Below are 12,180 nucleotides of genomic sequence, written 5' to 3' on the forward strand. Positions count from 1 at the left end.
ATAAGATGTCAGTTCCATCAGCATTAGTAGGACTTCACAGCTCAAAAAAGGAATGGAGATATTTGTCTCCCACTCAACTTATGCATTTTCTGTGAGAAAAAGCAACGTTTTGGAAAAGGCTTCCTTTCCAGTCTTTAGATGTGTGTGATCTTGGATCACCCCTCTAGTTTCGCTTCCTTTTTTTTTTTCACCAAGTGTAGTCATTTCCAATAAGGTTCATGAAGGGTTTCTGCTTTTGAAGGTCCCAAATGGCTTAAATCACTCCTAGCACAAATGCACTCTCTATTGTGGAAACTGAAACCTGCCACACCATAAGGTGATCCGTGTATTAGAACCAGATATCCCTTCACATCTGCATTTCCAAGCAGCAATGTGGTATGTTTCGAGTTAGCCTACTTTTAGAGAGTGGCTCATCAGATAGAGATACAGCTATAAATACTGCTAAAGGGCTGGTGTTTGCCAGGCTCTTGCAAGGATGCTGGCGAGGGAGAGGAGGACATAAAGGCAAGAGGTACTTTCCTTTGTAAAACACGCATCGTCTACCCAAATTACCACTAACTGCACACCATGATGACAATGACAGGGCACCTTTTCTTCCTACATCTGAGGAAACCATTGCCACCTGCCCAATGAATGACAGCGTTTCGGATGCTTCAGGCTGGCCTGAAGCTGTCCCCATCCTCTAGTCCTAAGAGCAAGTGGCATGACACAGCTTGTGTCCACAGACTACGTGCTCTCCCACTCCAAAACAGTGTGGTCTGATACCTACCAAGAGCGTTCATGAACTTTATTATCTTATAAATGCCCTGTCATGGTCTGGAAGAGGACTGATAAGCCAGAATCTGCCAGGACGTAAGATTACAGTGAAAACTATGGACAGGCATTTGCCCAAGGCTGGGCGGTGATGCTTTTTATCTTTCCCATACACGCTCAGCCAAGAAGGCCAAGTCATATGAAGTGTTTGAGTAGGACAAGGAAAGAACAAGTCATCTATGACTCAGAGAGGAGAGACAGCAGTCCCATCTCCCACTGAGTGCTTTCCCCTTATAAAATGCGGACAACTGCATTTTCTCTACAGGGCTGCCCTTCACCCACCGGCACAATGGTATGCATAGTCATGAAATGCCAAGAAAGCCTCCCTGAGACCAGACGGTTGGAAGGAGACATGGAAAGCAATTAGTATGACTTCTTTTTTATATTACAGTTACCCCCTGAATGAATGGAAAGTATTGGCTAGATATGCTTTGTCTTTAAGAAGAGTATAGGTTAGATGTAGGTGTCTCCACTCAGTTTGATTAATCCCCCTGAGTAGATATGTGAAGAGAATTTTGCATGAGAAAAGGAGATAAAAGGGGTATAGGTACCTTTTCCCAATTAGTTGGTAGGACATACCCCTGTGACTCACAGTGAAGGTGCACCTTCATCTCTCCTTGCATATCTCTCTAGTACTCTCTCCATGTAAATCAAGACTTTAACTTCCTCTGGGTAAGACATGGATTTGCAAAGTGGGATATGGAAATTTTCCTGCAGCGAGTCCACTTATTGCTCCTATTTCAGATAACTGCAGTGTAGACCTTATTATTCATAGCCAGAGGCCTGAGTAAATTTCTGGGTTGACTTCTCATGTCCTCGCAAGGGCAAAATGTGGGCCGCGGTGTTCAGGTTTCATGAGGAATTACTGTGGGAACTGGCTTGCGCCATCCTAACACAACTCAGGGAGTTTGTTAGGTCGAAGGGGAATCTTATGAGAAGGAGCTGATACGGTTGGGTTTCCTGCTGAGCCCCACTGAGATCTCAGGGAAGATAGCACATCTCAGTGCCGCTTGCCGAGAGAAAGCAAACAGAGCTCTACCACCGAGTTCACTCAGTGTTTGACCCAGCCTTCCTACCGCTTCAGGGTTTTCTAGGACTAATCAGATTTGATAACAAAATAATTCAGAACAAGAAAGTGAGTGCATTTGGGGTTTGCCTGGATTTACATTAAGATCTGAGTTCATTACAATATTAATTTTGACTAGGTCCAGTCCTTTCTAAAGGCATTTCAACACTACTTTCATGCTATGTGAAAATTTAATTTTTGTATACATAATAAACATATTTGTATGTATGTAACTGTATAGTTCTCCAGATATGTATCTCCACATATGCTGGAGCATTGCAAAACCATTTATAATACATTACAGAACCATTTGAAAATTACATTCATCCCCAGATTTTAATGACTCACATAAACTCTGACTCCTCATTGATTTCTGCAAAGATTATTTCTGAATCGACTCAAAAATTCATGTGTTTACATTTGTGTATATATATGTCATAGGGGACAGAGTTGTTTTGGGGGGAAATCTACATGCCCGACTCAAACATGATTTGCAAAAGTGTAATTTTCACATGACAATGAAAAACACTTTCCTTGATCTAATGGCAGTTTTAAAGCTTGGTATGTTGTCCTCATTTATGATAAATGAATTACAGGTCAGTGGAAAGGACATGCTTTCTGTTTTTTATCTACGCAGAACTCACTTGTTATTAGTATAGCTCACAAATATAGGTGATTTTTTATATATATAATAAAGCTCTATGTAGTTCTCACAAGATTTCTTAAGCCTTTCCCTTATAATACACACAGTTTGAATCATTTTACTATCAAAGTGCAAAGGCTAGTATAACTTTTACCCCAATGTTAATGTTATTTCGGGGCTAACTTTGATCCATGCATCAATTTTCCTTTTACACAACTGTAAAAATACAAAGGATGTTTTGTACTGTAAGTTCTTAATACTTTCTTTGATTGAATTTGGCTCTGCCCTGGAATTAATCTAAAACTCCTGAGTCAATCAGATTTAAGAAGGTATGAGTTTTTACTAAATTCACTAAGCTCCAACTGTTTTTGAAGTTTGATCTAAGAATCCAATGTATCAACACATGGGGAAAGTTCATTACAGTTCTTGACAATGCTTTAATGCTCCACTAAAACCACTCAGGATTGGATGAGGGAAGGAGAAGAGTATTTTAATGAAATTTTACTTCAGAATACTCAACTTCAAGTTCTGGCAGAAAATCTTCAGATTCAAACTGCAGCTATATAAAAACTAGAGATAAAGTCTACCTTGCTAATTAAAAAACAGTTGTATTTTCTTATCTCGCATAACAAAAAAAATCAAATGTTAAATGTTATTTCAAAATATATACAGTTATATTCTGTTGTGATGGTGCCATTTTTTTTCCCCTAATCTTTTGTTTTATGCAAAATCAAGAGTTGTGTGCAGCGTTTCTTGTCAGGAGACCTTCATTTTCTGAGGGAAAATAATTCCAAAAGTCTTATGGATAATAGGTTAATGTTCAGTACCTCTGAAAAGTCACTTTTTTTTTACTGTGTCTCTGTATTTTCCAACTTGATTGTTAACAGAACAAAATATCCATGGTTAGGTCTGGTAAGGATCTCTTTCCATAATGCTCTTTTGTCTGTATAACAATAATAAAAGCTTTATTGGCACCTATTTCACATGACCTCCATAATTCTCCTGTGGCTGACCCTAACCAGTACCAATAAAACCATGCATTTTCTCACTGTACATACCAAAAAAAAAAAAAAAAGTAATGTTAAAATTGTGTAAGGAAATCAATGCCAAAGACCTTTCTGGAAAAGTCACTTCAAAAAGGGGACTGTATAATAAATATAGCTCATATATAGCTCATATATAGCTCGTTTCAGTAGGGACTACCTTTTTTTAAAAATACCATGTAATTTGCTGATGATTCATTTTGTCCTTCTCTCCCCATCTCCAGTCAGACAATTAATAAATACTTCTGAAAGGGCTCTGGAATTTTAACACATGGGAATAGATATTCCCCAAAATCATTCTTGAAGTGTTTTCTTCGTTAATATATTCACGTACCCAAGGATATTCCCCAGTTTGGTAATTTATCATGGGTTAAAATAGCCCTCACTTAGCAAGGAAACAGCACTTAAGCGATGCGATTCATGCTCCCAATTGTATGACATCTATAACGAGCAATAAATAAGCATCACAGACGGTCAGGACATGCTACGGGCTGGAAGTTTCCATCCAAAGCACTTAGTGACTGTCTGTAAGTAATGAATACATTCATGGGAATCACCATGGGTTGTGCAGTGTCCCTGAAAAGGGAAAAGTTCTCTGCCAGCATCACTGACGCTGAAGAATTCAGTAGGGTTGGGTTTATAGATAGAATTTACTGAAATAAAAACCCCATAATTATAATTTTCTCTGTTTCCTCAGCTTCGGGGACCCCTTAAAATTTACTGCAAATGCAGAAAGGAATTCCACAAAGTGTTGCTGCACTTAATTGCTATTTAACCCACATTTGAAGGGTTTTAGGGTTTGCTACCTGCAGGGGGAAAAAAAGGGGTTCCCACTGCTGTGCTGTCGTTGTCCTTTTCGGGTTCCCTGCTGGAATTGCCACCCAAAATGGGACGTTGCCGAGAGATGCGCACAGGACCCTCACCCAGGCGGGGGCGGGAGGGGGGGGTGGGGGCCCCCTCCTCTTGTCCCAGCAAGGCCCAGTGGGACGTTAACCCCCTTTCCCGAGTCCTGCTCCGCATCCGCGACCCTTTGAGGGCGGTGGAGCCGCAGCAGAGACCTGGCGAACTCCATGCACGGATGAGAGGTGTCCCGGCGGGAGAGTTTTGGGCGGCTCCCCCGGGAGCTGAGCGGACCCCTTTCCCCCAGCGCGCACCGGGAGGAGGAGGAAGATGTTACACGGAGCTTTAGAAGCGGTACAATCATCTTCTGGTTGATCTTTTATGGTTTTTAAAGTAGGTATCCAACCTTCCCACCATCACCTCTGCTCCTCTAAAGGAGCGTTGGACCCGAAAAACGCTTCTTCCTAGTATTTTGGTGGCTTTTGTGTTTTGGAGGCTCCCGATAGCTTACGGAAGATGCGAATACTGTCTTTATTTGTTTTATTTTTATAGCTAAGCCGAACCTAGCTGAAAAACTTTTTTTATTATTATTTATAAGGAAGTACATACATATATATATCTCTCAACATATCAACCAGAGGCAGGTGTTGGCCAAGAATTTCCTTACCCGCAGTGCTGCCGTATGATCTGTTAGGAAGGTGACAGGAACTGAGCGATCCACTCGGCGTGGAGAAGGGTGAGATGATTCCGCCCCCCTCCCCTCCCCGAACCCCGTCTCTGCCCGCAGCGCTGGGGGCTCAACGCCTCCCGCAAAGATCCGGGCTCCCAAAGCGCGGCGGGCCCTTAAAAGCAGAGAGGAGCAGAGGTTAGGTAACGAGCGCTAAAGCCTGCCTTTCATTTCACTTCTATTTTACGACACTTCGGGGCAGTCCTGGTGGGGAGGAGAGCAAGGGGAGACATCAAACACCAGCAGGGTAATTGCATTCACATTGCAGGCAGGCCCGCTGCAATCCGTGCGGGAGGCGGCCGGGCAGCGGCGGGAGCGGCCGGCGCGGCGTCACAGTGGCACATTGGAGGCACTTGTCACCCTCGCATATGCTTTTTCAGCCCCAAAAGTAGCCCTCTGCCTGCTGGTTGCCTCCGGAGCCCGGCCCCAAATCCCCACTCCTCCCTGCCTCCCCTGCGTGGCAGCCGGCCGTGCTTTGCGCCCACGTCCAGCAAAGCAAGCCCTGACAAAGGCTCAGGAGCCGTCGGAGATCGTGACTGGGGGTGTGCATGTGTGTGTTTGTGAAATCCCACGGGCATCCCACGCCAGGGATCGGCACGGACTGGAAGCCAGGAGGGGGCTGCTCAGCAGGGGAGACCCCTCCCGCAATGGTGCCGGGGCCAAAGGCCGCAGCCCTCCCGCACCTCCCGGCGCTGCCCCGGGTCTGGAGGTCTCCAAATGCTTGGAGAAAAACAGGTACCTGGGAGACAAACAAAGCCAGAAATGGAAAAATATAAGGGGCCCGCCGCCCATGGACTAAATCTGGTCTCAAAGGCACCTCTGCCGAAAACACGGGGAAATCCGCACTGGCCCGGAGGCAGGCAGGACCTTGCTGCCCGCGGAAAACCTCTCCACTCAGCTGCCTGCAAAAAAATAAAAGTTTTCCGTGCCGCCAAGAGATGGGAGAGAAGACTTGGCGTCCTGCGTCGCCGTGACCACCCTGAGCCCCGCCGGAGACGGCCGGGAGCATGTCCGGTGCCCGACGAGGGGGCCGTTAGCCCGGGGTGATGGCAATGCCCTCGGCACAAGGATACCCCCCTACCCCGCCTTACCCCCAGGCAAGCGACACCGAAAGGCGTTAGGACAGGGGCCCAGGATGTTTTTCTGACATGAAACTACGAAAATACCGTCACCGGCTGCTTTTTTCTGCTCCCTACACGGAGCTCTGCTGGGTGGCTGCAGGGAGATATCCAGTAAACACACGCCCTTTTTCTCCTCATCATAATAAGCACAAAGAGTGTTCCGCACAAAGTGTAAATACTCTTGTCACTATAGCAATGTGAAAGGTACGTAAACATAACTACTAACTTAAAAAATACCCCATACACACGGGCATGTATGTACAAGTGTTGTAATTGCAGCTATAGAATTGTGTTCATCCTTATTTTGTGTTTCAGGAGGATGTTTGAGTACACATGACTTTTCACAAATACAGTTCAGCATTATTGCGCACCAGGCAGTTGTGTTAAAGAAATATGGAGGGGAAAAAAAAAAGGCAAGAGCAAATTTACTCTTATTGATTTTATTATACTATTTCTAACTGGGAAGCAAATAATACTACATAAGTTGCATGACCACATTTTAGGAACACTTTATAAAATATGGATACTAGATACATGAATATCGTTTGCACATTGTTTATAAAATGTATAGAAGTAAACAGGATCCAACTTTTTCTCTTTATTCCTGAAAGCACAGACAGATTTTCTGAGTCTGCCAGTCAAACAGAGCTGACGGTTTATGGATGCTTCAGACTTATCAGTCCAGCTTGCATTTCCTATCCAGCAACAGGCACCAAGACGCGCAGGGCATAAAAGCAATGTTCGTTAACATCATCGCTCCTGTGCAGCAAGTGACAGTTTCCAATTTACCAGGCTGCTCTCAGTCTCTGCCCAGGTAAGACAGAAAGACGAACGTGTCCCTGTATATTCCTCTTTTTCCAGAGACAGTTTCTCAGCTCTGGACGTTTGCATCTTTCTGGAGTCTTTGGAAGTGGAATTATTAATTTTCTTACTTTCTTTTTTTTTTGTTTTTTTTTTTTTCTCTTTCCTGAAATAGGCCCTGACCTGAAAGATCCCCGCGGCCACCTCGGGGAAGGGAGCGGGACCCCTCAGTGCCGGTGAGGCCGGCTCCGCACCAGACTGCGCCCCGGCCCCGCCGGACACTCCCGCCGGGCGGCAACCGGTGCCCCCGCTCAAAAGCGGGAGGGGGAGGCGGGGCTTGCGGAAGGGGTGCTTGTCCAGGAGTACCCTAAGGGGGAACAAGTAGGGATATCCCGGCAGAGGAGAGCAGGAGCAGAGAACTGACCCGCAGGTGAACATCCCAAGGGCATCCGTGTACTCACCCAAACTTCCACGGGTCTCCGACGCTCACTCTGCATCGACTCGTCCCTCTATGAACCTGGCCCGCCCGCTCCCGAGGAAAAAGGCAGAAGAGAGATAACTGCCCTGCCCTGGCGCCCTGCAACGAGGGGGAGTTTTGTGGAGTTGCTGGGGGGGGTCCCTGTCCCGAGGCGGCCGGATCCAGAAGGCTTAGGAAAAGGGGGCAGGCGGAGACTGGCTTTAGGGCTTTCCATAAAGTGGGCTTACAGTAGGGATAATAATTTAAAAAGTCGGGCTGCGGAGCGGCAACGCCAGGACCCGTGGGCTGGGTGCTGGAGCGGACAAAGCATCGCCGCTGCCGCCCCGCCCGAGGCGAGGGGAGACGGGACGCCCTGGGCGGCTCCGGCTCCGATGCGCGGGGGCTGTCTGTCTGTCTACACTAACTACGTAGGCATAATATGCATATGTAAATAAATATGCCTCGGTATGTATATGCACATATACATGGGAAAAGGTTAAATGTCACCAACCAGGCCTCGGGAGACCCTGTAGACGAAGGTCCCTCCCGTGGGGGACCCCCTCCCCTCCACCGGCGGGACACTGCATGCTCACGGGGGTATGTGTCCCCCTGCCGCTTCTCCCCCCACCCCCCCTCCCCCGGTTCAAGTGCCCCAACCCGGGGTCTCCGTGCGGGGGACAACCTCACCGCTCCGCCGGCAGCGGGCGGCGGTGGCTGCCGGGCCCGCGGGGTCGGTGCGGTCTCTCCGGGCGGCGGAGGGCGCATCTCCTCCGTCCATCGCCGCCGCCGCCGACATGAAAGGGCTCGGCGGGGGGTGGTGGTGGGGGGGGATTGATTATTATTAATGACATTAATATAACTGCGATGTCCGCGGTGGGGATTGGCTGGCTGGGCTGCCCGCTGAGCCCGCTGCAGCCAATGGGAGGGCCGGGACGTAGAGCGGCCAAGCCCCCACCCCCACACCCCACTCCCCGTCTGCGGCCCGTGCGGCGGGGCCGGCGCTGCCGCCCCCCCCGCGCCGGGATTTGCTCCCTAATTGACCTAAATAAGGAGCTCGTGAGTGGCAGCCCCGGGGCGGTGCACGCACACGCACACCCCGCACAGCACACACGCACACACACACACACACACACACGCGCGCGCACACACGCACGCCCAGGCACCGGCAGCGCCCGGCCCCGCCGCGCTCCGCGCCCTGCGCTTCCCCTGCGGAAATCCCATTTGCCGCCGCGCTCCTCCAATCGCAGGATTCCCCCTCTCGTGCCCAGCGTTTAACTCGCATGACATTTTTATTTCGTTATTATCGTTTTCGCGCAGAATCTGGCGCCTCCGATGGGTTGTCGGGTTGCTTTTTTTTTTTCCTTCCCCGTTCCCTTCCCCTCCTCCCCCTCCCCCCTCCCCTCCTAGCTTGCAGGAAATGATGGCAAACCGCGATCTGAAATGATTACTCCGGAAAAAAACCCTTTTATACCAGGAGAGCATCCACGGGGCTAGGCAGAGGCAGGAGGCGGCCGCGGGGCAGCGGGGAGCCGAGGAGCCAGCCGCCGGCGGAGCCGGGACCCCCCTCCCGCAGGTCTCTCCGACGATGCCGGACGAAGCCACGGAAAACGCCGGCTCCACCTCCGCCCGCGTCTCGTCCTTCTTCATCGAGGACCTGCTGGGCACCGAGGGCACGGCGGGCGGCGGGGCGCGGCGGGCGGCGGGCGGCGGCGGCGGCGGCGGCGGGGCTCCGCGCTGCGGGCCGCGCTCCCCGCTGCGCCTCGGCGCCCCGGGCTGTCCCCTCCGCGACGCCGCCGTCGGCTGGTACCGCCGAGCCCACGCCGCTTTCCTGGGCTGCGCCAGCCCCGACAGTAAGTCGCCTTTCCCAATCCCTAATCGCCGGGCCCGGCTGGGGCTGGGGGGTGGGGGGGTGTCTCTGCGCTCCCGCTGCGGGAGGTGGGGGGGGGGTCCGGTGCCTCCGCGGCCCCGGGGGTCAGCGCCGAGGGGGATGCTCGGGGTGTCCCCCGCAAGCCCTCTCCCTGCCGCCCCGTTTTCGGCCGCCCAGGGCAAATCTCCGGAAATGCTCGCGGAGTGTCAGGCACCTGGAGCCTCCGCCCCGCCGCCCAAAATGTAAACAGTTGGGGTTGTTGGCTCGCTCGGGGATTTTTTTTTTCTTTCTTTTTTTTTCCCATCCTTTTCTCTTTTTTCTCTTTTTTTTTTTTAAGAGGTAGGTCTGGCTTTTGGATTTTTTTTTTTTTTTGACGCCCCAGCGAGCCGGAAAGCTGGGAGCACCATCCCTAGCAGCGCAGCAGAGAGTTTGGCAAAGCGGGGGAGCAGCTGGGCTCGGTCCCCTGCGCCCCGGCCTCCCCTTCCCGCAGAGCCGGCCCCGCTGCCCGCCTCCTCCTCCCGCAGCCCGGCGGGGACGGGCAGCGGCCTGGCACGGCGGGGACCCAGCCGGAAAGGACGCTGGAGGAAAAGCCTGGGTTCAGGGGTAGAAATTAACATCTGAAAAAGTTTATGAGCTGCGATCAGTGGTTATTTTTATCCTGATAGAAAAAATATTGTCCCTCGGCGCATCTCTTTGATTCTATACGAGCCTGTAGAGTTCGCACGATTGCTCAATAAGGAAAAGAGGCGTGATTTGTAATCCAAAGAGTTTTTCTTTACAGTGATGGGTTTATTAATATTTTTAATTTCTCTGGAAAGTACATCTAGAAACAGAAAACGCCTTCCGAAACAACTGCCTTGTTTTCCTCACTTTTTGTTTTTCTTTTACTTATTTTCCTCTTTTCCATAAAGAGTAGGAAATATTTTTCCCCCCATTAAAATTGCAAATAAAAAGCACAATGTTGGAAACTCCACGGAGACACGCCGGGAGGCAACGTCCCGATATTAGAATAGCTGACGCTGTCCATTTGGTTTATTAAGTTCAGGATAACGTGAAGGGAAAACAGTTCTTTCTTACCTCCCTTTATATACACACACACATATACTTACACATGTACTTGTAAGTATATGCGTATAGGTATGTGTGTAAATATTTTTGTGTATGCATATGTGTGTAAATGTATATCTGTGTGTATAAATAAGAGTACACATGTATCCATATGTGTACATCCATATATGAAAAAGTATATATATTTCTATGCATATATAGGTGTGTGTATACATATAAATGTACACTGGTATGTGTACTAAACATATATCTAGAAGTATATATATCATTTATATATATGTGTGTGTGCTCTTCGGTATGTGTATATACTTAGGTGTGTATATGCACACGCACGTACATAGATAAGTATATGTATATATACATGAAGTATAATTTATGCTCTTCTGTATATGTATGAGTGTGTGTATATACTCACAGACATTTGGGAGTTTATCACGAGACAGAGCAGTGGTAGGGACCTTTGCCCAGGCTCCTCGACCATCGGGCCACTCCGGCGCCCTGCCCTTTCTCCCTCCGCAGCAGCCTCCTTTCCCCTCCCGGTGAGCGGGGCGAGGGGCAGGCGATGCTCCTCGCGTCGTCCCCCGCCTCCCCGCTCCCCGGAGCGGCCTCCCCACCTCCCAGCGCTCTGCCTCTCTCCGCAGCCAGCGACCGGGACTCGCCCGAGCTGCCCGAGGAGCCGGCGGAGCGGGCGGGCGGCGGCGGGCGGGCAGCGACGCGGGGCCCGGCGGGCGGGCGGCCGGTGCCGGGCGGCCGGGAAGAGGAGGAGGAGCGCGGCGAGGAACCGGGAGAGCCGGAGCAACGCGCCGCCGGCCGCAAGAAGAAGACGCGCACGGTGTTCAGCCGCAGCCAGGTCTTCCAGCTGGAGTCCACCTTCGACGTGAAGCGCTACCTGAGCAGCTCGGAGCGGGCCGGGCTGGCCGCCTCGCTGCACCTCACCGAGACCCAGGTGAAGATCTGGTTCCAGAACCGCCGCAACAAGTGGAAGCGGCAGCTGGCCGCCGACCTGGAGGCGGCCAACCTCTCCCACGCCGCCCAAAGGATAGTGCGGGTCCCCATTTTGTACCACGAGAACTCGCCGGCGAGCGCCTTGGGCTTCACCCTGCCCCACATGTCGCCCCCCTTGGTGGGCTTCTCCAGCGGCGTCAGCTACCCCCTGGGCACCTTCCCCGCCGCCTCCCTCCCTTTCCTACGGTCGCAGATGACAGGACTCGTCTGAGCGCTCACCTGTGCCGGGACCGCAGCCCCCTCGCCCCCTCCCCCGGCTTCCAGCTCCACCCCCCTTCCTCCCCGGACTTTTTGTTTCCAACTTACACGTTTCTCGATTTTCTGCTTTTTGACTTTTTTTTTTTTTTTTTTTTAAACGTGCAATAAACTTACTTTGGGGGGTTAACTCGGAGCAACGCGCAGCAGCCGGAGGGAACCGAAAGGACTACGAGAACCCCAGCCATGAGCCGGGAGCGGGTCGGAGGGGCTCCCCCCGCCGCGCATCCAAAGAAAATGCAGCCCGGTGGCAGCGGCGAAGCCCCCACCGCCGCCTCGGCCCCGGGGTGACACAGACCGGCGTTTTCCAGGGGGCAGCAGCCCCCTAGACCTTCCTTCCCCGCCCTCGCAGAGCTGCGGAGCGTGAGACGAATGTACGGGAGGGTCCGGGGCGCTTCCCGGCCCCGCCGCCTCCGCCCCACGGACGGCGAAGCCTGGGGGGCGCCGCGGCCGAGGGACCTTCCGCGGGTCCTC

The 12,180-nt window shown here is 51.1% G+C and overlaps 1 protein-coding gene across 1 annotated transcript; it reads left to right on the forward strand.

The window, feature by feature from the left end:
* Window positions 1–8,589: 8,589 nt before the first annotated feature.
* Window positions 8,590–11,823, forward strand: LOC134516209 (homeobox protein HMX1). The gene is made up of 2 exons (XM_063336157.1): window positions 8,590–9,361; window positions 11,088–11,823. Exons 1-2 carry the CDS (start codon window positions 9,097–9,099, stop codon window positions 11,660–11,662), a joined length of 840 nt encoding a protein of 279 aa, XP_063192227.1. The 5' UTR covers window positions 8,590–9,096; the 3' UTR covers window positions 11,663–11,823.
* The last annotated feature ends 357 nt before the right edge of the window (window positions 11,824–12,180 follow it).

The sequence above is a fragment of the Chroicocephalus ridibundus genome, chromosome 5 (genome assembly GCF_963924245.1).
Source record: "Chroicocephalus ridibundus chromosome 5, bChrRid1.1, whole genome shotgun sequence".
Lineage (NCBI taxonomy): Eukaryota > Metazoa > Chordata > Aves > Charadriiformes > Laridae > Chroicocephalus > Chroicocephalus ridibundus.